The sequence below is a fragment of the Alligator mississippiensis genome, chromosome 3 (genome assembly GCF_030867095.1).
Source record: "Alligator mississippiensis isolate rAllMis1 chromosome 3, rAllMis1, whole genome shotgun sequence".
Lineage (NCBI taxonomy): Eukaryota > Metazoa > Chordata > Crocodylia > Alligatoridae > Alligator > Alligator mississippiensis.
Window position 1 is genome coordinate 254,977,178 of NC_081826.1, and position 27,928 is coordinate 255,005,105.

General features: G+C 45.2%; 1 protein-coding gene across 1 annotated transcript in view; it reads left to right on the forward strand.

Annotated features, from left to right (window-relative positions):
* The first annotated feature begins 724 nt into the window (after nt 1-724).
* Nucleotides 725-27,928, forward strand: part of SV2C (synaptic vesicle glycoprotein 2C) — a 224,518-nt gene continuing 197,314 nt past the window's right edge. Inside the window, exon 1 of the mRNA XM_014594370.3 lies at nt 725-1,408. Within this exon, the coding sequence (XP_014449856.1) occupies nt 841-1,408 (568 nt within the window). The 5' untranslated portion in view covers nt 725-840. The remainder of the gene's footprint in view (nt 1,409-27,928) is intronic.

Here is a 27,928-nt window from a genome sequence, read left to right on the forward strand (position 1 = left end):
AGCTTCCCTGCTGTCTGCCGCTGGCATGCCTTCATCTTACAAGTCGAGTTTGCAGGTGTTTTGGGCACTTTGCCCAAAAACATTGCTGACCCCTGATCTAAAGGCTGATGACATAGGAGTGTTTTAGATGCCTTCAGTGTGCTTTCAATTAGGCTCTGAGCCTTTATAAAGACTAAATTACCAGTTCATCACTGGAAGTAGTTTCTTCAGGTCAAAACTGAAACACATTGACCAAATCATGTAGCAAAGCTTGGACTGGCAAGAGCTGTATATAAAATTACAGGTCCATTGCTGTTAATCTATTTGCCTTTCACAAGTACTAAATTGGATTCCTAGAAAATGACATTGTGTTTCAGGGTTCATCACTAACATGTTCTCTACAAATTGAGATCAAGCCATGTTTTCTTTAAAGGACGTGTGTATATATACAGCTTTTTCTTCTTTTGGATTGAAAAGTAGTTTCTTTTGAGAAACTGGAAGACAATAAATTTCATAATGTAAATGTATAAGGATATTGGGATTTTTAAGATAATTTTTCCAATAATGTTAGAAGAGTATGTACTTATCTTTACATCTGTGGAGTACTGTGTTATGGTAGTGGAAATGCAGCTATTACAGTGCAGCCTCCAGACAGTATTTAACCTGGAATTGCATCATTGTGACGGAGAAATTGAGAAGGGCCAAACTGTGTAAATAAACTTATTTTCTTTTATATTTTGCAGATACCTTGTAGAAGTTGAATGTATTCTCAGGTCTTCATCATTGATGTCTAGCCAAGAGTAAATACTCCAGGTTAGCAGGCCTGTTTTCAGTAGGACAACAATCATACGCTAATACAAGATGGAAGATTCATACAAAGATAGGACTTCATTAGTGAAAGGAGCAAAAGATATTGCCAAGGAGGTGAAGAGACAAGCAGTGAAAAAAGTGAATAAAGCTCAGGATGGATACACACAACGATCATATAATAGATTCCAAGATGAAGAAGAAGATGATGACTGTTACGGCCATGGAGGAGATTATGGTGGAGAAGCCAATGATGATGAAGGGTCAAGTGAAGCAACCGAAGGGCATGATGAAGATGATGAAATTTATGAAGGGGAATATCAGGGAATCCCAAATATGGGCCAGGGAAAGGATGGCATGGTGGCCTTAGGGCAGCCCATCCGGGATGAATATAAGGATCGTAATGAACTGGAAACAGAGAGGAAAGCTGATGAGGAAGAACTAGCACAGCAGTATGAGCTGATTATACAAGAATGTGGCCATGGTCGTTTTCAGTGGGCCCTCTTCTTTGTTCTTGGAATGGCTCTAATGGCTGATGGCGTAGAAGTTTTTGTGGTTGGATTTGTGTTGCCCAGTGCTGAGACAGACATGTGCATACCCAATTCTGGATCAGGATGGTTAGGTGAGTCAGTTCTATATTGTCTTTGTTTTATATCACAGATTTCATTTGTAGTCTGTCTAAACATTACTTTTGTTAGAACTAATGCTAGTTAATGAAACCGATTTTTGCTCTATTAAATATGAATATGCACATCACTACATGACATGCACATATAATGAAAACAGTTATTTTGTAAGCCTATTAATGATTTTTTTTCTCTTTATAAACAGCTAATAAAAGTACCTACACATATACTGCTGGTAAAAGACTGTATAAAAAAAGAAAATAGCAACAGACTAAATTTTTCTCAGTTATAGCAATATACATCAAGGTAAACTATTTTAAAAGTTATCTGACTAGTGCAGCTCTTCTGGATTGATACTGGCATGACAGAGAGCAGGTGGCTGTTTCTATAGTACAAAAATTGTTTGTTTCTTTTACTTTTATAATGCTTGGCTTTGTTGGAACAATTTCCGTTTACCTTTAGTATCTTTTAATTTTACTGATGTTCTATAGGGCTATATGAAGCTTCGGTCCCCAATTCAATTTGGCGGAGATTCGGCCCAATTTGGTGGCCAAATCTCCAAATCTGAATCAAATCGGAGGACCCTTTAATCTCTCCGAATTGAATCGGAACTGCTGAATTGATTCTGAAAGATTTGGCGATTTGGACATAGACACAGGTTTTAAATGTTTTTTCTGCATACCTCCAGGAACCAGGCAGCTTCCGAATGCTGCTATGCTGGGGTGGATGGAGCATCCCACAGGAGCGTGGGGGGGGTCCCTAGCTTGCTCCCTGGTGTCCACTTCTGGGTTCTAGAAGTACATGGCTGGGAGATTGGGTCAGTTTTGGTGTCCTGGGTACAGGGGCGCATCCATAGCTGGGAGCCTTGTCAGCTAATGGAGCTCCCAGCCATGGGGCATGTGCTGCTGTAGCTGGGAGCCAGCATCATCTGGTTGTTTCTAGGCTGAAGGGTACACATGAGCCCTCCCCCCCCGCCCCCCCCCCCGGAAGCTCTGATCAGCTTATGGGGCTCCCAGCCACAGGGGCCCCTGGTCACACGTTCAATTAATGGCAGGATAGGAAGTGGCTACAAAGTTATTACACATTTTGTAGAACAACTTTGTAGCTTATTCCTCTTTTTATCATGCTGAACATGTGGCTGAGTGACCACTTAAGTCATGTTTAACTAGTTAATCATGTCTTAAGTGCAACATGTAGATGGGGCCTGTGGGATTTAATAGAATACCTTGGACAGCAGTTACTACTTCTTAAACTGAATCCCTTTTTCCATTTTACTACAAATTAAAAAAAGTCACTAGACAATAATTTATTTACTTTTCCAGAATGACAATATTGTAAGAGCAGCCATTGGATTTCAATTCTGTACACAGTTAATTGGTATGAAGAAAACGTATGCAGTGTAAAGAGGGGCAGATTGGAGCAATGTAATGCTGACATTGTTAGTGCACAGTTCATTTTGCTTACATTTATACTTGGGGAATTTTTCTTGTAGGAATAATTGTAGGAAACTTAAGGTATGTTAGAATATTCTTGACACTGCTAGTTCTTATACTGCAGTCTCTGGATGTCCCAGGGTCTGCAAAGAACTGCCTGATCACATGGCGCTTTCTCCTCACCTTGAGTCTATCTTCAAAATGGAATTTAAAGGAAAATGATTGTATACATTAAAAACTAGTATTGATTTTTTTTTTCATTTAAGCCATTGCTGTAGATGCCACAGGGATGTGTTATAGGCATGAATGAAGGGAAGCTGTTCCCTGAATAAAACATGTGCAAGAAGATTCTAATTTATTATTAACCTATAGTTCAGGCTAAGAAAAAGATTGAGATCTTCCCTGTTTTAGTTCATTTATTCTTCTCAAACTATGGAAATTACTAACCTTACCTAAAGCCAAGAAAAGTCATAACATCAGTGCAAAAAAGTTTTAAAGATCAATCAACATATATACTCAATTGCTGTTTCAAATGCAACTGCTAAGATTTACTTAAACCCCTTCCTACAACCTGCCCTCTTCCCCTCCCCCCCTCCAAAAAAAAACAACCCCAAAACAAAACAACTTTTCTGTTACCTGGCCAAATCAAGATCATGTAGGCAATTTTACCAGTCCCATATAGAAAGACTTCTCTTTTTCATTTGCATGCTTTGTTATATTTTTATCAGCTCCAATTCTCTCCTATATGAAATCATTTAAGTTAAGTTGTGGACTGCTATTTGTTTTTGGACAGTATAACACTTTGGAATCAGTTCAGCTATATAATAAAGCTGTGGATCAGCACAAATATAATTTATTAACATATTTTAATTTAAATGTTATAATCAATAAGTTCTTTATTAAGCAATTTTTTTTTTTAAGTTTAGTACATTTATTTAAAGGTTTAAGTCCATACTAGAAGACTATAGGAAAAGGGCTTCAAGGGTTTCCTTCAGCTGTCTTGTTCTCTTCCACAGCCTGAACATGCAGATGCCTGTACTCAGGTGGTGTCCCATTCACTTCAGAGATCTCTGATTGCATTGCAGCAGGCAACTGTGTGCATGAAACAGGTTGCAGGATCAGGCTGTAATGCATAGTTTTGGTTCTCTCCTAAGTATTCCTGACAAAGTTTTCTTTCCTTTGTTTCACTATGCTATCTGTCAACATCAAAATTAGTCTGAACTCTGGAATTCCCAGATAATAAAAACCTCTGTGGGAGCTTTCTGTATAAATTGCTCTTTCCTCCAGTAGATTTGTTTTTGCCAATATAAAAAAGGTGCTAACGAACTGGCTAGTATTGTCTTTTCTCCTGAGGGCAATGCAAGTTGACCTCATTGTGTGAGAAGTTTTAAGAAATCCAATGTATTTCTTAAACAATTGAGTTTGTGTAGGAATCTCCCTTTTTTCATTTTAAATAATTTTCTTTCTATTGCCTACAAGGCAACAACTTGTCTTTCTTGGAATTTGGCTTAGTGCTACAGCAGGTACATCTGAGCTTGCTTACTACAAATATTTTCTTTTGAGGCAAAGCTTTCTTCCCCTTCTTCAGAAAGATAGGGAAAACAAAATGTTTTTCTATTGGCACTGAGGATAAAAAGGATACGATCTGTTTTTCCAATTCAGAAGTTGCCTGCCTTGTAGATTCAAAAAGAGCAGCTGCTCCTTCACTCACCAGTCACGGATAGCTTGGGAAGGGGGAAAAGGCAGGCTGTTAATTTTCTGTGGAAGGCAACATGCTGCTGTCCCAGTGACTGGGGCAGCATTGTTGCCAAAACGGCTAGTTTCGTTCCCCTGGAGGCTTGTTCAATTACCCTCAAGGAGAGAGTCACACATACAGTCTGGGTCCATTTAGGTTTATTGTTTGCAAACAGTTCAACCGGGGAGCAGAGAGCTCAAATCAGGGCCGACGATGAGTCCGGCCTGGAATTACATTTTTATAGCTTACATTCAACAGAGTCTTGACGTGTTAGAAGTTTATTGGCTGCAGTACCAGTTCCTAATTGTGACGTCTTATCTTGTAGGCTGTACTTAACTAGTTATTGGTTAATGTGACTTATCAGGGTTAGTACGTGCGCACTCAAAGGTAGAATTGCAGCATGCTCAGAAGAAAAGAGCAATTTCAACAAAGTTAGTTAAACTTTAGTAACTTCCTATCTTAACGTAACCTTGAGGCACTGGACAGAGATGATTTCAAAATGCAAGGCAAGCAGTAAGAACCACAGACCACAGCTTGGATGTTAGATCTCCTGATCGTTACACAAAAGGGACATAAGATGGTCATAAGACACTTCTATCATATGGTTGTTGCTCAAGCATTACTGCAAAATTATGGGGGCTAACGTCTTTTTACTACAACTCCCCCCTCAGATGCTTTCTTACTCTAAATTTTTAATAAGTGTCTGCGATAGCCAATTTCTGATAGTGTACAAACATTTCATGGTTAACAACTGATCGAACAGTCCGCCTCAGAAGGGTCATGATGCACGGTAGCATACAGGGAAGCAAGCAAAGGGTTGATACTAACAAGCATAAGGCCATCAACACTCCCTTTATCCAGCCAGTCTGGGGAAGCCAGGATGTGAACCAGTCAAGGTTCCATCTGTTCCATGTCTGGACTGGAACATGTGCTACCTTCTCCATATCATTTGCTAGGTCTTTTATCAATTCACCATTATCATCAATTTCAACACAACAATTGGAGAGGTTTAACTTTTTACACACCCCTCCTTTGCTGGCAAGTAAATAGTCAAGAGCTAAACGATTCTGCAGCACCGTGGTGCGTATCTGGGTGAGTTGACTTCCAATTAGGCGGAGGGCTGCGGCAGTCTTGTTAGTGACTATCTCTACTACGGCCTGGAGTCTGATAATGCGGTTAGACAGATAGGTGGGCTCCCTTCCAACCACAACTGGTTCCCAAGTTGCCGGGTCATAATATTGAATGATTCTTTCGGCTGGCCATTCATTATCGCCCCACCGTTGACTCCCTCCTGCGGCTATCCTTTCAAGGGAGGTATCAGTACCACGCTTAGCACGATAAAGCCCAGGGTGGATGGTTTGAGTATCATGAGGTGTTGGCTGCACTAGCAAACGCCAGGAATCAAAGCCCCTAGATAACAGGTCCCAGCCCAATGTGGGGGAAGCTGCCTATATGCCTATCGCCCGCAAATCCACCACAGCCCACAGGTTTCATTTATGATGCTAGAATGGGAAAACATTAAAGCCAAGGTCAGTGAACCCCTTTTTAAAGAGTTTTTCTTACTGTTTTGATAATGAGTGCAATTGTGGCCCCAAACTAAAATTTGTTCCTCACCCAGGAGACAAGGGAGGCTTTCAAACGTATCATATGAGGCGTTTGCATGTGTCCAAGCACCTTGGCGAGGGGCAACCTCCTTAGATATCCATGTCTCTTGGCATCGTGACTGTCCCACCCTAAATCCCCCTCCCTGTTGGGAAATACAAATAGATCCTTTAATCTTCGCTACCAGGAGTCTTCCAGAACCATTGAATCGTGAGGAGAGATTAAAATCACGATTAAAGCCCCAGTCAGAGATTATGCCTGTCCTATTGAGGGGAATAGGCAGGAAAGGGACTCCCTCATCACTAGAAACAGGAGTAAGTGCACACAAAAGACAACTGTGGTTAGTTAGAGTGGGGGCTGACTCCTTGAGAAGGGCCACCCATGCATTTCCCACCCATGGGTTTGCAAGTGGATCTTTAGGTCTTACAGTTTTATTCATGGTGTAATGGTAATCTCCTATGCAGATTCCCTGGGGCTGAACCTCGAAGGGAGGATTTGAAGGCCATTCTCTGAGGATTGCTGACCAGAGTTCTGGTTCTGGCTCTATACATACCGGTGTTGGACCAGCACGGAGTGCATAAATTATTATAATTTCTCGACTCAAGCAGCATTTGGAGAGGGTATGCATAGAGGCATTGATTATAGTAGACTTTGAAGCCTCATAGCTAGTCTTATTTAGGGGCTTAAGCTTTATGTCAAAGGGACATTTGCAACAGTCTGGGTGATATCCTTTTGGGTTTGCTATACCTAAAAGGGACATGAGTCCAAAAAAATAGATTAGATTCCACATTTGTGTAGACGTCACTTCAGATCTCCTACTGGTTCACTTGTCCACTTGTCAGCTTCTTGTTCCCGGGTGTTGTCAGCTTCTGGAGTGACCACAACCTGGGAGTTGGTGTCCTCCGGATGAAAAGGCTTCACTCTTGAATAGTGGGTCCACTTGTTGCTGTTTGATAAGCGGACAGCCGTGTGTGTAGTCAGCAACACCTGATAGGGTCCTTCCCACTTTTCCGCAAGAGGATCTTTTTTCCACTTCTGTACCAGGACCTGGTCACCCGGTTTGAAGTTGTGGGCTGGTGCGTCAAGCGGAAGGCTCTGGAAGGATGCAGCAAACCTGTGTAGAGAAGACAAAACAGACTACAAGACAATAACATGTTTCCAAATTTCAGATTTACCAAGTTCTACAGTAACTAGTTCCCTCCATCCTGCTGGCAAGACCCTGGGAGGCATACCAAACATCAATTCAAAAGGTGATAATTTAATTCCCCCACGTGGTGTACTACGAATATGAGTTAAAGCCAGTGGGAGTGCCTGTGGCCATTTCAAATGAGCCTCAATACAAATTTTTGTCAACATAGCCTTCAGTGTCCTATTCATGCATTCCACCTGGCCTGAACTCTGGGGTCTCCATGGAGCATGGAGTTTCCAAGTGATATCTAAAGCTTTGGACACTTCCTGTACTATTTTCCCCACGAAATGACTGCCTTGATCTGACTTAATAGACTCAGGTAACAGAAATCTGGGTATTATCTCGTGGAGTAGCACCCGTGCTACTGTAGATGCGGTAGCTGTTCTCGTGGGGTACGCTTCCACCCACCCAGTTAACTAGTCAACTAGTACCAACAGGTCATGGTATCGGCCGGATCTAGGAAGTTCAGCAAAATCAATCTGCCAAGCTTGTCCAGGATATTGAGCCCACGGTCTTCCTCCCACGGGAGCTGGTGGTCTGGCAGATTTTGGATTCACCTTCTGGCAAGTCGGACACTGAGAGACCACTCTCTGGGCATCCAAATAAAGTCCGGGGGCTACCATTTGATGAGTCAACAAATCTCCCATTGCTGTGCTTCCCATGTGAGTGGAAGAATGCAATCGGTGGAGTATCTCTCCCAGCAGGGCTCGAGGTATCAACACTTTCCCTCCCGGTACGATCCACCATCCCTGTGAATTTTTACTAGCCTTGAGTTCAGCGGCTAGCTTATCTGACCCCGGACCATATTTTACTTCACAATTTTCTAAATAGGAAGACACTTCATGGGCCGTGCCCTGGAACGCTGCCTCTCCTCCTGTTTGTGCTGCCTCTTTGGCTGCCATGTCAGCCTTTGCATTTCCCCTTTTCTGGCGTTCATCTGCAGCCTTGCTATGGGCTCTTACATGTACCACGGCCACCTCCTTTGGTAGCCGGAGGGCTTCCAATAACATTATTATTTGTGGGCCGTTGGCAATCTTTTGTCCAGAGGCCGTGATGAATCCCCGCTCTTTCCACAACAACCCATGGGCATGAACAGTGGCAAAGGCATAACCTGAGTCTGTAAAAATGTTTACCCTTTTATCTTTTCCCAATTCTAGTGCACAAGTTAGGGCCACGAGCTCCTCTGCCTGTGCTGACCATGTCGCAGGGAGCTTTTCTTTCCATACCGTTTCTGTCAATGTCACCACAGCACATCCAGTATATTGCACACCCTGTATCACACTGCTCGAACCATCTACAAAGAATTCCTCCTCCGGGTTCTCAATTGGGTCATTGTTCAAATCAGGGCAAATTAGTACTGTCTGTGTCAATACTTCTAAACAGTCATGACCCGGAGGCCCTGGCTCCGGCAGTAGAGTCGCTGGATTTAACGCAGTGGTGTGCTTGAAGGTAAGACCTGGATTAGATGAAAGAAAGATTTCATATCTCGATTGTCTGGAGGGGTTCAAAAATTTCCCTCCTTCTCCTCCGAGAATCTGGGGAACCCCATGTGGAGTGTGCATCTCCATGTCAGCTCCCATAACAATCTTTTGGGCCTCTTCCACGAGGGTAGCAGTGGCGGCGACAGCCCTCAAACATGCAGGCCACCCCTTTGCCACCGGGTCTAAGACCTTGGAGTAGTATCCCACTGGTTTCCAAGTTGGACCAACTGGATGAGTTAAAACTCCTGAAGCTACCCCTTTGTTTTCATGCACATATAGTCTATAGGGCTTGTGCCCATTTGGGATCATTAATGCTGGGGGTCGCAAGAGGGCAGCTTTCAGTAATTCAAATGCATGTTGTTTTTCCTTAGTCCATTTCCAATTTGTGAGACCCTCCTTCATGAGGGACTCATATAGGGGTTTGGCTTTTCCCCCATAATCAGGAATCCACAGTCTACAAAACCCGGTTAAACCCAAGAAAGCTCGCAGCTCTTTAGGGTTCCTGGGAGCAGGCATATCCTGAATTGCTTGAATTCAATCCTTGCTCAGAGCCCGAATCCCCTTCTTAATCTCATATCCCAAAAAGGTAACCTTTGGTTGGCAAATTTGAGCTTTTTCTCGAGACACCTTATACCCTCTCTGTCCCAGGGTATTCAGTAAGGATTCTGTCGCCTTTTTCCCCGTCTGTAAGTCGGGACTTGCTATTAATAAATCATCAACATATTGCAACAGTGCCACCTTGTGGTGTCTCTCTTTCCAGTGCTCCAAATCTTTTTGCAAAGCTGTTCCAAAAATATGAGGAGATGAGGCAAATCCCTGAGGTAATACCGTCCACAATTGGGTCTTATAGTATGTATCTGGATCTTCCCATTCAAAGGCAAACAATTTCTGACTATCTTCATGTAGTGGAATAGAGAAGAAAGCATCTTTTAAATCTAGCACAGAGAATACCTCAGCATCCGCTGGAACCTGGGTTAAGATGGTGTGGGGATTTGGGACTGTATGGTGGTCCACTAAAATCTTTTTGTTTATGGCCCTTAAGTCTTGTACCAGCCTAAAAGAGATTCCATCTGCTTTGGGTACACCCAAGATTGGGGTGTTAAAGGGGGATGATCCCTCTATTAACCACCCATACCTCTTAAATTTTTCAATTAGTGGCTTCAAACCTATTCGAGTAGCTTTCTTCAGAGGATATTGTTTGACACACACAGGATCTTCTCCTTCCCTCAGGGGAATTTTTACAGGGTGTACATATTTTGCTCGGGCAGGAGTTCCGTCTGCCCATACACAGGGATCCACATTTTCTAAAATCTCAATCCCTTTGGGTTCTGATCTTGTCTCAACTGTCCGTAAAGTCATCTGGTAGTTTGAGCCTTGCTTTACCGGTAATTGCACTACGATTTGATCTTTACGGAAGAAGATTTCCGCTTGCAGTTTTGTTAGCAAATCCCGTCCCAATAGTGCTACTGGGCAGGCAGGTGATACTACAAATGCATGCTCCAGCTTATTATTCCCAATCTTCGTGAGGAGGGGCTTATATACAGGCAATCTGATCCGTCTTCCCTCTATCCCTTCTACCGTTACATGCTTTCCACTTTCTTTAGCTAAAGGGGGTTTCACAGGAATCATTGAAAAGGTGGCCCCAGTATCCACTAGGGCCTCATAATCTCTGCCACCTACCCTAATCTGTACCATGGGATTCTTCCAGGCGTTTGCCCGTAGGGCGGTGGCCTTGAATCCCTGGACTCTTCAGCTAGAATCTTCTCTCGAGGATTCCGCTAGCATCTGGCGGTCCCCTCGTTGGGTTTCCCTCTTTTTTTATCCCGTAGGTTAGGACAATCTTTTTTCCAATGTCCTTTTTCCCGGCAATATGCATATTCATCCGGCTGCGGCCGACCTCTTCCTTTCTTCTGCCCCCGCTCTGGTTGCCCTTTCCATCCTCCATTGCCATTAGTACTCTTGCTTAAGGCGGCTGCTAGCATGGCCATTTGCTTCTGTCCATGCTTCTCCTCCTTCTTTTCTGCTATTTGATCCCGGTTCCCATAGACTTTATACGCAATTTCCACTAGCTCTGAAAGGGGTTTCCCTGGTCCTCCTTCAACTTTTTGCAACTTCTTCCTTATATCTGGGGCCGCCTGCCCAATAAACAGCATATTCACCATGCGGTGATTTTCTGGAGCCTCAGGGTTTATTTCACTAAATTTCTTAAAGGCATCATACAACCGCTCGAGGAAGGCTGAGGGAGATTCATCCTTTCCTTAGCGGACCTCGCATATCCTGGAGAGGTTTGGTACCCATGGTACAGCCTTACCCAGAGCTTCTACTATAATCCCCAGATATTGATGATTCAGATCTCTCCCTTCTTCTGAGTCGTTATCCCAATTGGGACTCTCAATAGGACATACAGCACGCAGGTCCCCTCCAGGGGCTACTACCCGCTCCTCAGCTATCTTATCCGCTACTCCCTGTACCATCTGCCTTTCTTCAGAGGTCAGGAGGGTATGCAGCATCATATGAACATCAGCCCAGGTAGGACAGTGGGTTTGCCCTACTGACCGAAACAGATTTTGCATCTTATTGGGGTCTTCTCTAAAAGAAGGATTTTGATTCTTCCAATTAAACAAATCTGACGTGTGAAAGGGTACGTAAACGAAGGTTGTTCCCCCCCTTCTCCTGGAGTCACTACTTGTCTCATGGGACAATTGTAATTGGGGTTCTTGTTACGGGTACTCCGGGGGGGTTTATCATGCCAGGATTCCATGAGCTTTAACGCTGATTTGAGCTGAGCCAGCCCCTCTGGGAAGCTGTCTGTTTCCTCATAAGGGGGAGCTGTTGGTGGGAGATTCTCTGGGTCTTTTCCCTTCTTTTCTCCTGAAACCCCGGGGCCAGTTAGGGGTGCTACTGAGGGACTTTCTGACCTCTCCCTGCCCAACAAGTCAGGATCCTCTCGGAATGATGAGGATGATGGTGATGATTCCTGGCTCCTGGAGCTGGGGCTAGAGTCCGTCTGAGATGATGATGGTGACTCCTGACTCCTGGAACTGGGGCTTACAGGTGACTGTGTTCTAACTCTGCGTCCTGGTCCCTGAATCAGATCTCCCTCACTACCAGAATCAGGAAGGACTTGGGCTGTTCTCCCAGTGTCTTTTGCCAATAACATCTTACACATTTTCTTTTTACACTTCTGAGCCCATGGGGGAACAGGATTCATTATAGCACTTATCCAACAATCTATATACGACCACTGATCCCAGTGGCCGTCCTGGGTTATCACATTCAAAACTGCATTAGCTAATTTTACATTGTAAGAACCAACTTCCGGCCATCCAACCCCAAAAGTGGGCCATTCCTTCTGACAAAATATAATCAAGTCATCCTTTGTCATTTCTATTCCATAGTCTCCCTTAAATTTACCAAAATTCCTCAGCATGCATCCTAATGGGGAAGCAGAATCTTCTTCTCGGGAGCTACCCGAACCCATTGTGTTGACCAATATACAAATGCACTCAGGTCCCTGTCCGCTGGGTCACGAGGTTCCAGCTGAGCCCCCTTGCGTTCGACTCTACCTTGTTGGGCAGAATCGGTGTGGCTAGACTCAGCTATAGTCTCAGACTTGGTCAGCGGCTCATATTTCTAAAGGGAGTCCCCAGATCCAAAATCCAGACCAATATGCTGGATACCAAAACCAACACTTAAATCCTCAGGGCTCCCCAAATTCCCTTAGAGACCATTCAATTGACACAAGGAAGGTGAATACTCACTCTGCTGGACCCCTGGCACCGTCTCTTCGGACCCACTCAGCCTGGGTTACTCGTTCAAAGGAGTGCCTTTGACCTTTCAGGTGCCCGACTCACGGACCCGGGGGTCGTGACGGACTCCAAGATCAGTCCGGTGGCCACTTCATGACTCCCCTTTGCCGATCTCGTCGTGCCCTGAAGTAGTCCAGAGGGCTCCTGTCTGGCTCGCCAAATTGTTGCCAAAATGGCTAGTTTCGTTCCCCTGGAGGCTTGTTCAATTACCCTCAAGGAGAGAGTCACACATACAGTCTGGGTCCATTTAGGTTTATTGTTTGCAAACAGTTCGACCGGGGAGCAGAGAGCTCAAATCAGGGCCGACGATGAGTCCGGCCTGGAATTACATTTTTATAGCTTACATTCAACAGAGTCTTGACGTGTTAGAAGTTTATTGGCTGCAGTACCAGTTCCTAATTGTGACGTCTTATCTTGTAGGCTGTACTTAACTAGTTATTGGTTAATGTGACTTATCAGGGTTAGTACGTGCGCACTCAAAGGTAGAATTGCAGCATGCTCAGAAGAAAAGAGCAATTTCAACAAAGTTAGTTAAACTTTAGTAACTTCCTATCTTAACGTAACCTTGAGGCACTGGACAGAGATGATTTCAAAATGCAAGGCAAGCAGTAAGAACCACAGACCACAGCTTGGATGTTAGATCTCCTGATCTTTACACAAAAGGGACATAAGATGGTCATAAGACACTTCTATCATATGGTTGTTGCTCAAGCATTACTGCAAAATTATGGGGGCTAACGTCTTTTTATTACAGCATCAGCTGCTTGACAGCTTGCTGCCCTCCCCTCGGTGAGGGAAGCTACTGCCACCTGCTCAGTGCTGTATCGGCAGCAGGCTTCTCTGCAGCTGCCTTCACAGGTGCAGCAGCTGTTCCTGCTGCCACTGCCATGGGGTTAGCAGTACCAGTCCTGCCACCGTTCCCCAAGAAGATCTACTCAGCAGTTTGCTGCGGTGAACAGAACTACAACCCCAGCTCCTGGCTGGGCTGCAGCTCTGCTTCCAGGCAGCTATCAGGGTGCCCTCGGAGGGGAGGAGGCAGAGAAGAGCACTGTGGGATGTGGGGCGACCAAGAGACCTCCTGTAGCACTACAGAGAAGTTCCTTTTTCAAATGGGAACATTTTGTGGCAGATCTGCCATTTTTCTAGCACCACAGAGTATGCATTTGTGTATATTCGCTTTTTGTAGTGCCACCAATATAACTTGTGTCTGTGGCATGAAACAGTGTAAAAGAAAGCATAAAATTGCGACTGAGCCGAAGAAACAAGATGATTAGTAAAGAGATACAGTAGCGTGGGGTGAATGGAATAGTAGTGGATGGATTGACATGTACTAGAAATCATTCCATAGTATGTCTTGCTTCCAATTTAATATCTCCTTTTCAAAGGAAATTTTTACGACATATGAAAAAAAAATCCTCTTGTCAGAGGTTAGTTTGAAATGAAGAGGAGGTTTTCAATATTGGTAGTTTCAGAGTTATGTCTATTCTAGAATTTTAAGAGAATAGAAAAGTTCCTTAACTCAAGTTATTATAGGTTTAGTTAATATGATTGAGTTCATCAGCTGAGATAAAATAAGGATTGGTTTCATCCTCTTCTTATAAGAGAGTCCTTTAAATAGTTTTGCTACACTAAGTATTTGAGTAACTGTGGAATAGGTTAATTCTGTAACCAAAGCAGAACTCTAAACAGCATAGGAAATAGTTGCTGAGGATTTATCCAGAGACAAGCTAGATATTATAATTAATTTTGTATTCTTAATAATTTGGTAGCCAAAGATAATTTGGTAGCATTAGAGATGAAGGATGATCTTGTGTTTTTGGAAGAAAATTGGGACCAAGGAAATCTGTGGTCTGTTCCTGGCTCTGACCCGGCATGAGCTTTTTACCTGATCTTTCCAGAGGCATAACTGGCCACGACTATGCCTGAGACAGCTGAAATTTTCTGCTGCAAGGAGATGTCACTTTGTTGTTTTGCCACAGACAAAACAATCAGAAAAAAACCCCTCATGCTTTCAGCTGCAAAAATTGGGGTGACATCTCTTCTCATCAGCAGTGAACTGTGCTGTTGCTCTACTGAACATATTTCCCAGAATGCCCTTCACTCACTAACACACACACCTGCATGAATGCTGTTCGCTACTGGGGCTGGAGCCAGAAAGTGCAGATGTGGGAATAGGAACAGGAGGGTGAGGCACCCTCGGCTCCATTCTGGCGTTCGTGCCCTGCTCGACCATCCTCATGCTACTGGACCTCAGATAGATGTTGTGAAGGTAAACTCATTAATATATATGAGCTGCCCAGACACTGTAGTGACGAGCACTGTAGAAGAGTCTCAAGGCAGTTACAGGCTACAGGAATAACTGGACTAGAATTTAAAAATCCTTAGTACATGGCGAGAGTGTAATATCTGATGTAAAATAAAAAATTGAAAGTTTTTCAAGATTTTGGCTAGTGGATCAGCCAGCAGGTACTAACTAAGTTATTCCATTTTACTTGTCTAGCCTTAGCTTTTGTTTGGGGCTGTTGAACCATAGATAGGAATTTTTCTCACCTTACTCTGATTTTGTTTTTTAATTATTATTTTTCCCCATACTAAGATTTTTGCCCCTCTTTCTTCTACAGAGAGACATGGAAAGAGATTTTTTCCTTCCTTGAAATTCTGAAGTATCATAGCTATTATCACTCATACTAGCATATGTCTAAGAATAAGGTGTGTTAACATGTGCTCCTTCTTCTGGCCATACACCTTGCACAGCAAAATAAAATTCCAAATTGTCCATGACCTCTGTGATGGGATGCAGCAGAGGGAAGGCTCCAGGAGCTTTCCTTCTGTAAGTGTGCCCCTCACAAAAATCAATTACAGTTGTTGTGCTTAGAGTAACAGTGGGTATGTTTATGCCACTGAGCTGTGGTGCTAAGCAGTACTGTATGGAGACCAGTGCTGCTTCCTCTGTTTGTCCTATCTCCTGAACTGCGAGTGGTGCAAAACTGCTTTAATATGGTAGTGGGCATATCATAGGATCATAGAAAACTAGGGTTGGGAGGTCAGGAGGTCATTTAATCCAACCCCCTGCTCAAAGTAGGACCATCCGCACCTAGATCATCCCAGCCAAGGCTTTTTCTAGCTGAGTCTTAAAAACCTCCAAGGATGGAGAGTCCACAGCCTCTCTGGGTAACCTGTTCCAGTGCTTTACTACCCTCCTACTGAGAAAGTTCTCCCTAATATCTAACCTAAACTTCCCTTGCTGCAACTTCAGACCGTTGCGCCTTGTTCTGTCATCTGCCACCACTGAGAACAGTCTAGCCCCATCCTCTTTTGAACCCCCTTCAGGTAGTTGAAGACTGCCATTAAATCCCCTCTCAGTCTTCTCTTCTCTAGACTAAATAAACCCAGTTCCCTTGGCCTCTCCTTAGAAATCATGTCCCCCAGCCCCTTCACCATTTTTGTTGCCCTCTGCTGGACTCTCTCCAATTTGCCCCCATCCTTTCTGTAGATGAGGGGGAGGGGGAGGCTGCAGCAAAACTAAACACAGTACTCCAGATGCCCTTTTCCAATGGTCTATCATTTCCAATCGTATATTTGCCCTTTTCCAGTCATCCGGCACGTCTCCCAATCACCATGAGTTTTCAAAGATCGTGGCCAGTAGCTATACAATGACATCAGCCACCCCCCCCCCCAGCACCCTCAGGTGCATCTCATCTGACCCAGTGGACTTGTGTATGTCCAGCTTTTCTGAATAGTCCCTAACCTGTTCTTTCACCACTGTTGGCTGCTCACCTCCTCCCCAAACTGTGCTGCCAGGTGCAGTAGTCTGGAAGCTGACCTTACCTGTGAAGACTGAGGTGAAAAAAACATTGAGTACTTCAGCTGTTTCTGCATCCTCTGTCAGTAAGTTGCCTTCCCCATTCAGTAGAGGATCCACACTTTCCCTGATCTTGCTTTTGTTACTGACATACTTTAGAAACCCTTCTTGTTACCCTTCACATCCCTTGCTAGCTGCAACTTGAATTGTGCTTTGGCCTTCCTGACTTCATCCCTGCATGCCCAAGCAATACTCTTATACTCCTCCCTAATTGTTTGTCCGAGATTCCACTTCTTACAAGTTCCTTTTTTGTGATTTAGTTTACTGAAGTGTTCCTGCTAAGTAAACTGCTAAGCCAAGCTGGTATTCTGCCATACTTGCTAGTCTTCCTGCACATCAGGATGATTTGTTCCTGGACTCTCAGTAAGGCTTCTTTTAAAGTACAGCCAGCTGTCCTGGACTCCTCTCCCCCTCAGCCTGGCTTCCCAAGGGATCCTGCCCTTGAGTTCCCTGAGTGAGTCAAAGTCTGCTTTTCTGAAGTCCAGGATCCTTACTCTGCTGCTTTCCATCTTTCCTTTCCTCAGGATCCTGAACTCAGTCATCTTGTGGTTGCTGCTGCCCAAGTTGCCATCTATGGGCACATCCAGACAAGCGTGGTTGTGCAGTATGGGGCGCTGCAAACATGTTCGCAGCACCACATACTGCACAATCTACTGTTCCCTGCATTGCAAGGGTGTGCTGCCTGAGCATGCTCTGCACCTGGTTGGTTTTTTTTGTGCAGGTTTTTGGTCAAAATATAAATTCAGAAAAAAACCCTGCTGTAGCACACACTCAGGCAGCATACACTGCTGAAAAGCAGAGCCAGGTCATCCAGAGCTGTGCTGCGGCTGCTGGCCCCAGCCTCCCATACCACCCGCAGGGTAACTTGCCATGTGCCAAAGCGTGCATGACGCGGGCATTCCCTGAGGACAAGTACTGTATTTTCATGTATATATCCCACAGGGTATACACGATTTTACAAAAAAAATGGATGTACGCAGGCTGTACGGGGGTGCAGGCTATCTATGGACTTTTTTTCCCGCGGGGGCTGGGGCGGGGGCTGTACCGCCTCCCCGCTGGGCCCAGGCAGGCTGGGCTGTGCTGCCGCCGCCGCAGGGGCCAGGGCCTGTGTCATGGCTGGTTTTGCCGCCTCCCCACTGGGACTGGGCAGGCCGGGCTGCACCACCGCTGCTGCCTTAGGGGCCGGGGCTGGGGCGGGCTGTGCCGCCTCCCCGCTGGGCCTGGGCAGGCCGGACTGCACTGCTGCTGCTGCTGCTACTGCGGGGGCCAGCCTGGGGCTGGGGCCATGGCTGGCTTCGCCACCTCCCTGCTGGGCCTGAGCAGGCCAGGCTGTGCCGCCGCCGCGGGGGCCAGAGCCAGGGTGAGCTGCGCCGCCTCCCCACTGGGCCTAGACAGGCTGGGCTGCGCCACCTTGGGGTCTGGGGCTGGGCTGCGCTGCCTCCCCGCTGGGCCTGGGCAGGCTGGGCTGCGCCACCACTGCCACGGGGGCTGGGGCAGGCTGTGCTGCCGCCACCGCGGGGGTTGGGGTGGGCCAGGCTGCACCATCTCCCCGTGTATACGGGGCCTCGCCCTCTGTCTCCTTTTCTCCCGGGGCCACCGCCTGCCGTGACATGTAGTGGACACCCAGCAGCGCCTCCGGGGCCCCGTGGGGAGGCGCCGCTTGGCTTGGAGTTCTCGCCTGGGGGTGCGGGGAATACACTGGTGCGGGGTATGCATGGATTACTTTTCGAAAATGCAGTTTTCCATGGGTTATACATGGGTGCGGGTTATACCCGTGTGCGGGGTATATGCGCGAAAATACGGTAGCTGCAGTGCAAGATGCTAGTAGCTGCTAGTTGTCCCCAGGGAAACAAACATCCACGCACATCAGGACGTGCCTTATTAGGACATTCCCCACCAAATCTTCCTTGTTTGTGAGTAGCAGGTCAAAAAGAGCATGACCCCTAGTTGACTGCTCCAGCACATGCTTCAGGAAGTTGTCCCCAGTACTCGCCAGAAACTTCCTAGATTGCCTGAGCACTGCTGTATTGCCCTCCCGGAAGGTGTCAGGGTAATTTGAAGTCCCTCATGAGAACCAGGGCTTGTGATCAGGAAACTTCTACTAGGTGTTTGAAGAAAGCCTTGTCCACTATTTCCTCCTAGTTTGGTGGTCTGTAGCAGACCCCTACCGTGGCATCACCCTCTCCTCTAACCCTAATCCAGAGACTTTTGACAGGCCTATCTTAAGTTTTAAATTGGAGTATATGCCAATAAACTCTGCCACTCAGTACTGATAACTGGTATGTGCATTTTTTATAGGCAGCTCTGCCACTTCCAGTTCAGAAGGTGTTTGTGACACTGACTGGTCCATCTATAATTGGGAAGTATAGACGCATCCAATGGCATAAGAAGAAAAAGATCCACTGTGGTTTCAGACAGCTTTTCCCATTCTTTTTTGTTTTGTTATTTTGCGCTACAGTAACTAATTTTATGTTTTTTTAAATGTGAGTAAGAGAAAAGAGACATTTCTTTGCTTTGTGTATATATACTTTTAAATCTTTGAAAGTGGCAGTCCTGTGTGGGAGAAATGGCTCTACGCAACGGCCATATTTTCAAGGCTATTAACAACAGTGGATCACCAGAGGAATTATTTCTCTTTTCTTGTTTGCTTGACAGATATGAAACTAAATTCCATTCAAACTGAAAGTCACAAAAAATGTCTCTAGTGACAGTAATATATGGAAATAAAACAAACGGCTCTAATATGCCATAGGAAGTTGTTATGCACCTCTGAGGATTCAGAGGCTCCAGTTGAACTGTAGGCCTCCATTCAAAACCAATTTTCCAAGCATAATAAGTTTAGCTTCTCTTTGCTGTGTTGCCGAGCTGTTGTTTTCACTGTGTTTGAAAGGTTAATTCTATTCGCAAACAAATCCTGATGTTGTTGAAAGGTTAATTAAACTTCAGCTGATGCAGTGGTAGAATTTTAGATTTTTCTAAAGAAGATAAACATTAAAATTATAGTTAAATAATGTTTTCTTTTTATCTCTAATCTCAGTGAGTATTGATATTTTTTTAAAAGTGGTGCTTTTAAAGAAGTATAGATGAAGTAGGATTAAGTCTATCCTACTTCACCTTCAGAGATGTGTCTCCATCTTTAAATGGGTATCTCATTGTTTATATTTGTCATCTGTAGAGCATCTCTTCTGTTGTCATACCTAGAGCTGCAAACAGCTAATCGTTTTTCTGAAGTGTTGAAAACATGATGTGATCTGCCTTTTGGAAAAATGTTTCTCAGATGCAAAGGACTATGTGTTGGAATTGTAATTTGTGAACTCCACTTAATTCTTGCGCTTACCTGCTGAGCTGAAGTGCAGTCTCCTGAAAGATTTTTCTCTGAGGATTTTAGGTGTTTTGTAGTGCTTATTGTGATGATAAATCTAAGCTAAGATAGCATTCAGATACTTATGGAAGATTTAAATTTTCATTTGGTCATCCTTAAAGTGACTTGATGTGACATGTTATAAACAAACTGATGATTTGAATGTTTATTTTACGTGTGTTAGTATGATTTTTTAATGATACATTTATGTAACATTCACTTTTGAATTGATCTTCTGTAAGTGAAGGGCTCTTCTCTTAAACCTCTTACTTTCCTGGGGCTCTTTCCTCTTATACTACAAGCATACTTTAGTTTCTTGCATCTTAAAGAATACTTTTTCTTGCCCACACTTCTTAAGCTGCCACCCCACCTTCCTTCTCCTTTCTTCTCTCACTTCATTGGATGCAGTCTCTATAATCACTGTCTAGATCTCCTCTCCCATAGTTCCATCCTGCATCCTCTCCAGTTTGGCTTTTGCACCTCACACTCAACCAGAACTAATTTTGCTGAAGTCTTCAATGACTTCGTTTAATGACTGTCAGCCTTGTTAGTCTTCTTGATATCTTGTTCTCCCTTGGCTGCTGTCATTACATCCTCTTATGATTCTCATCTTATTTTCTTAATGTGTTCCTTCAGTATGTCCTTCTGAATATCCTTTTTATCACTTCAGCTTTCTCTTGGGGAAAGTGGGAGGGATTTCCAGGCTTTGCCTTTGGTCCCCTTATTCTCCCTCTCCCTCTCCCTCTCTCTCTCCCTCTCCCTCTCTCTCTTTTCCTCTGCCACCCCCCCCCCCCGCCCCCCGAGTAGTCTCACTGGCAAACACATTTTGATTTCTTTTCTTCAATGACTAGCTTTTACCTGAAGGCTGAAATACTTAAACTGAGACCTTAATCTTCCCCCTCCCAAACCTATCTTAAAAGAGGTACCTAGCCTTCAGGGGCTGAAACCCTGCAACAGGTGTTTAGTGGTTAACATTCTGTCTGGGCTGGGAGCTAGCTGCAACCGTTGAATAATAAAGGAGGGTGGAGCTACAAAGAGGGCTAAAAACTCCAAAATCAGAGTGCAAGGGGAGGAGAGGAGGGTTGGTGCTGAGAGAAATACAGAGCCTGAGTTATCCCTCTCAAAATCCGAAGGAAAACGGCAGGTTTTGGTTAAAAAAATATATATATATTTGCACATCTGCTTGTTTTGTTGTTTGTTTAGTTTACTGTGGGAATGAGGTTGCCCCATGTAAAATAAATTGGCTGGAAACCCTGAATGCAGAGCTGACCAGCCTAAATAAGGAACCTGGTTTATTGACCCATTTACACGTATTACTGCCTTTCTTGATTGGTAGTTGTCAGTAATGGATCTATCACAGATCCCTTTGAGGTTAAGATGGGAGTTAATCAAAGTTGCAACATTGCTCCAACACTCTTCCATATCCCTTATCATGATGCTGCATCTGACCACCAACAAGCTTGTAGTCAGAGTGGAGCTAAACTACTGAATGGATGGTAGGCTGTTTAACTCAACTCCAAGCCAAAATCAAGACTGCCCCAACGTCTTCGAGCTCCAGTACACTGATGATTGATGATGCTGTAGTCTGTGCTCACTCAGAAGCAGGCCTTCAGGCAGTCATTGTCATCTTTACTGAGGCATACAAGAAAACCGGAGTGATGCTTAACATTCAGAAAACTAAGGTCCTCCATCAACAAGCAGCTCTGGTAATTCAGATTCACACTGAGGTACTGGCAAATATTGAATATTTCCTGTACCTCAGAAATCATCTCTCGCAGAAGGCTAACATCGATGATGAAATCCAACATTATCTCAAATGTGCAAGTGCAGCTTTTGGAAACCTGAGGAAATGGGTGTTGGAAGATCACAACATTAGGTCTGAAACCAAGCTTATGGTTTATTAAGCAATTGTGATCCCCACCTTATTGTATGGAGATGAGACTTGGACCACCTATAGGAGACATCTTAAGTAGTTGGAGAAGTACCATCAATGCTGCCTGTATAAGATGCTTCAAATCCATTGGGTAGACAGATGCACCAACATTTAGCATCGTCTCACAAGCAAACACCATAAGTATTGAGGCAATGATCATCCAACATCAACTTCACTGAGCCAGCCACATCATCCGGATGTCCACCTCCAGACTCTCAAAGCAAGTTTTATTCTCCCAGCTCAGACAAGTCATACGCTGTAGAGGATGGCAGAGAAAGCACTTCAAGGACATCCTGAAGACCAACATGAAAAAATGCAACATCAGCATCAACTCATGGGAAACTATGGCTCTTACCCGAATAGAGTAAGGCTAGGGACAGACATTACACATAAACCGGTTTAATTGATCAGAAACTAGGTTAAACCTGTAACGGAACAGACATTCAGTGCACATAAACCAGTTTTAAAATGGCTGAAGCCAGTTTGAGAAATCTGGTTGAATGTAGTATTAGACTTAACTAATTTTTGGCTCCAACTGGTTTATGCAACATCTGTCCCAGACCCCTTCCTGGTTTAAGTTTAAACCAGATGCCCCCCAACATCCTGGCATGCTCTCTGGGCTGGGCTTTCTGCTTTGTCCAGCCAGGCTGGCCCCACCCCTCTGCTGCCCAGCCAGAGCAGAGACAGGCAGGGGTGGGGGTCTGGCCAGAGAGGGTTTAATTCCCCCATCTCTATCTGATGGGCAGGGACCCAAGTCACGTCTGCTGGGTGCTCATCCCTTGCTGCTGCAGCAGCCAGGCACCATGGCTTCTGAGGCAAAGCAGGGCAGGGACAAGAGTCAGTCTCTCCTCTACCCCCACTGGCAGCCAGTTCTGCAAGCTATTGCTGCCTTGCTTGTTCCCTGTGGTGGAATAGGCTCCCTGCTGGCCCCTCCGCTGGACCCCAGAGGGAGGAAGAATAACATGCATCCCTTCCCCCCGACCCCACCCAGGTGCCCTGTCTGGCTGTGTCTCCTCCCCCCTGCTGCCTCAGCAGCCCCTGTCGTAATGTTGGGGAGTGCGAGCTCCTTCCTGGCAGGGGCACTGTGCTGCTGGGTGGCAGAGCTGTGGTGGGCTGTGCGCAGCAGCACCGGCATCCAGAGCAGGGCAGAGCCCTGCAAGCCCCCCACAGCGCTGCTATGCTCTGCAGCAGCTCTGCTGGCCCTGTGCTGCCCCAGTCACAGTAGCTTCTCCCTTGGTGCACCAGCAGCCGGGGGCAGGGGGCAAGGCCAGGCACTGCAGACTAAGCGGCAGTTGCAGACCAAGTGGTGGGTAGACTTGGTCTGCACTCAGGGCCAGCCCCCTCCTAGCAGGAGGGGGCTTATTCTGTCATACGCTGCCCCGAGCACAGACTGAGCAGTGGCTGTGGCCAGGCCGGGCAGACCCAACTGCAGTGCCCCGGAGGCAGAGCCGAGAATAACCCCACTCCCTGCCCCCACCAGAGGCCCTGATGGAAGCACCTGGCCCCGCCCCTGCCCCCACCTGACTGCTGGATGTTGAGGGAGGAGCTATTGTGACTGGGGCAGCATGGGGCTGGCAGGGTGGGGGCCAGCTGCCTGCAAGCCTGCCGCTCTTCTCCTCCGCATCTGGCTGACCAGACAGTGCCCGTGCAGCCCACAAAGGGGCGCTGCTGCCCTTGGCCCCCCCAGGCCCTGTTCCTGGGAGGTGGCAGCACAGGGTGGTGGGTGGCAGAGTTCCATTCCCAGCTGCCCACATGTACCTCCTAGGGCCTTTCCAAGTACCCCTAGGGGGTACATGTACCCCCAATTGACAACCCCTGCTCCCTGAAGCAAAGAATCACCTTTGTTCTGTTTTTGTGCACTAATTAACACAGTGAGGTCCTACTTCATGAACAGTGCTGATAAGTGCCACTATAATAAAGGTTATAATCATAGTCTTTGAACCTTGGTTCATTTTGGGAAAACAGGACAAGATGTCTGAAACTCTTTTGTGTTGACTGGGATTAGAAATAATGTTAATTATCTTAATCAAACACCTAAAACTCTAGTCAATATAGGGCAAGTTATGCTTTTGAATCTGCTAAACACAATCTAACACAATTCTAGTTTAAAAAAAAAAAACCTGCCTCCACTGCAAGAAGAAAAGTTACTCAAAGGTCAAAAATGGATAAGTGGTTGGTCAAAATTGCCTCTGGCCCCTAATTAGGTGTAATGAGGGTCTTCAGTACTTATTTTGTTGTAATTTAAGAAGGTGTTAGCTAATTGTATTGTCTGTGTTTTTTCCCTGTACCAGTAAAAGAAGTTTCCTTTAGTTCTTATAGGATTTTGAGAGACCATATTTGAGGAAAGAATTGTCTGTAACTTTTTTGAAACGTTATTTATTTATTATGTATATAGTCATACATATGGTGCTTTGCAAAGAAAATAAAAATAGAGTCCCTGCCTCCAGTAAGTATGGGCCAAGAATGGTACACAGAGACTACTACATAGGCAAGGGGTGGAGAAGAACAAGGGGTAAAAAAGAGATTAGTTAATGCATATACCTTGTAAGTCACAGAGTTTCTTAGTTACTTGTCTTTAATTCAATGGGTATTGACTTTGAAGTCATCAACTGGATAGAAAGAGGCTGACTTAATGAGGATCAACCACATAAAAACTGTGCTGCCAGCAGCACAGATGTATCCCAGGAGAATAAAAGCAACTTAACCTTTGACACTTGCATTAGATCTAATTAATAAATAGATGCTGCTTCTAAGGTCATGTAGTTTTCTGGCACTCACCATTACAAATATTAACTCTAATCTAGCCAAACAAAGTTCCTTGAGAAAAGGCTGTCTTGATGACATGTAGATTGTAAATTTACAGTGCATATTTAAGATTAGTCAAAATGCCTAGTCTTTGTTTTATTATTACCATGTCAACTACTAGGGAAATGTAGAAAGTTAATTACTCCCCTGCATGTCTGTTGCACCAAATACATTTTCAAAGAGCACAGACAGGAGACCTAGATTTACATCAACAAAGCATTAATGCTTATAACATATTATAGTTTATAGAAGTCATTCTCAGCAACCAAAAAATATTTTACATTCTAATTTTCCAATAGGGGTTGGGGTGGTGCAGGTACAAAGGCATACAGTTGACAGCCTAGAGGTCAGAGGTTCAAGGCCATAACAGAAGTGTTATGGTGCAGCCCTGTCAGATTCTAGTAAATCTGTGAATTCAGCTAAATACAGCGTCACACAAGTACATGGAAAAGGAAGAAAGTCCCTAGTCTTACACAGCTCTTGCATTTGAATAAATGCCTACAAAGTTGCACTAAACTGAGGTATAGCACCAGCTTGTTGTTTTGCCTACGTGATTGGGAACCTAAATCCTTAGCAAGAATAGATGCATTAATTTGTCTGTTAAAATTGTGTTGGAGTGATGTTCTAGTCATGATAGTCCAAGAACTATGCAAGAGACAAGTATTTCTTAGGATGATATCTTTTATTGGATCAATTGTATAGTTGGGGTAGAGTTAGATATGATTTTGAATGCAAGCCGAGTGGGGGCCATCCCTGATTGGTTGCCTGCCCAGAACATGCCCCCAACCCTCTGCTGCCCCCTTCACAGTAGAAGGGTAACCCCTGTCCCAGTGCCAGCCTGGTAGCTGGGATTTGTCCCACTTGGAGGTGGGGGGAGCCCCACCCAGTCCAGGATCCTCGCTGAGCCCTAATCTGCCCAGCTGTGGAGGCCTGCCTCCCCCCTGCAGCCAGGCCTGCATGAGTCATTGATGTGCAGTGAGGCTGATGCTCACCCTGCCCCCACAGGGGACTGCTTCCCCCTCTCTCTTGTACATCAATAATTTGCACTGGCCTGGACGTGTGTGTAGGGGGGAAATCATTCTCATTCCCTTCCCCCACAGCTGGGCAGATCAGGGCTTCTGGGATCCCAAGCCAGGGATACCCACTGAGGTGTGGGGTTCCTCCTGTGGTGGCATGGGCAAGCATTAGCCCCACCACACAGGGGAGATGGGGGAATTTCTCCAGGTTCCCATGGCAGGGGAGATCAGGGTTTGGGGGACTTTGGGCTGGACAGGGGAAACACTCCCCCCTGCTGGAGGTGTTGGGCTCCCCCTACTTGGGCAGATACCCGCTCAGGGCTGGCCCGGTCCAGGGGATTGCTTCCGTCCTCCCCCTGCATGTCAGTAACTTGCACAGGCCCAGGTGCATGGGGTGGGCGAGGGAGGAATTGCCCTCATCCCTTCCCCCCACAGCTGGGCAGACCAGGGCTCAGGGGATCCCAGGCCAGGGCAGGAAAACCCCCTGAGGTATGGGGCTTCCCCAACTTGAGCAGCCCCTATGTGGTGGGGAGGCGGGGGCGGTGAGCATCAGCTCCACTGCCTGGGGGGGAGAGGATCACCCTTAGTACAGCTGAACACACCGGGGCCCACCCCACTGTCCTTCCGAGCTGACAGGCACAGGCCAGACACTGGTTAGGGAGCAGAGGCTTTGATGCCTCAAGCCTGTGACAGCCCAGGGGGTGGCCCGGTTCAGCTGGAGCAGACAGCATGACCAAAGCTAGCCCTTCCATCCTGTGAGGTGGTTTTGAGGGGTACAAAGCATCCTGGGATGTTAGGGGACTGTGAGGTAACTTGAGTCAGGAGGGGATCTGGGACAGAAGTTTGATGGACAGTTTTAATCTAAAGTGACTCAATCTGATACACTATCCATACAGGTCTGTCTGAATGGGGAGACAGGTAGCTGATGCAGGTCTGGCTCTGGCTCTGGCCCTAACCAGGAGCAATGTGTGGTAAGGCAAGGGGCAGAGGTCAAGGTGCTTGTCTCACCCCCTCCTCCTCCTGCCCCCTACTTCCTCCTGCACCGCCTGCCCCATGCCATCACTTTCCCCACTGCAGTGGTGGTTTAGGATTCATTAGATTCTATACATGGAAAATTAAAACAATTTTATAAATTTTCCATGTAGATTTAAATTATTAGGGGGTCATCGTAAATTCAGAGACGTTGTGGATTTGGGTAAACATGGCAATATTCTCACCCACATTTAGGATTTTACGTGTTCATATGGTCAGTTACAATCCTGTTTACATACATTATCTATTTGCATATATAAATTAGATTAATGCAATTGTGTGCTTGTCAGTGCTCATGTGTGCTTTTAGATCCCTAGATAAAAAGGAATTTATTTTTTCCACAGTTGTATCTAAAGCGGTTTGAAATTACTCTGCTCCTTTGTCAGGTCCTGGAAGTTATCTTCTGGCTTTACCTCTTCCATTACAAATCAGTAACTCTACCATTCATGTCACACAGAAATTTATTAATCCATACAAAAATGGCAGAAAGAAAGAAATGCCTCTCAAAGTAAAAGCCCGAGGGCCTTGGTGATTTCGCACATTTAATTTGGCTGTCGGTTCCACTTTTTTTTCCTGTCTTGGCCGTCTGGCTTTTTCTGGCTGAAGATATATCACTGTTTAAATCATTAAGTGTCAAATCCAGTTTTTAAACCAAACTGAATGTTTTCAACACAACACTGAGCTCTCCCCAAAGTCCATGTTTAGTTAATCTTGCAATATAGATAAATCATGATCTACAAGCCCCCATTTAGTTGATTCTCCACAGCTCCTGACCCTTGTTTCCTGTATTGAATTTTAAGTTTTGAAAGTCCAAGTGAGGACATAACTCCTTGGCAAGAAATATAAACGCACACCCTAAGGACATTAATGAACTTTTATTAAAGAGTGGAATAAGCATTATTCATAGACTCTTAGTTCACTTCAGAATAAATTTGTCCTTATGTCTGTTGTCCAGGAACCTAATGATTCAAGGACTCAGATGCATTTTAAAGTCCTGGGCTACTAACATTACCTTGTGCTAGCAAAGCTGCCAAGAACTAGTAGTTTCTACTTATTTAGTATCAAAGTGAGAAAATGCAATTAATTTTTTGTCTAGCTGTGATGGCATAAGTGGAGCAAAAATATGTCACCAAGGTAGGGGCAGCTGCTGTGAATGCATAATTTAATAGAGAATCACCTCCAGTGCCAGGCTTAATTTTGGACAAATGCATGGTGGAACTGTAACAGTGACGTAACTGTGAAAAATCAAACCTATTGT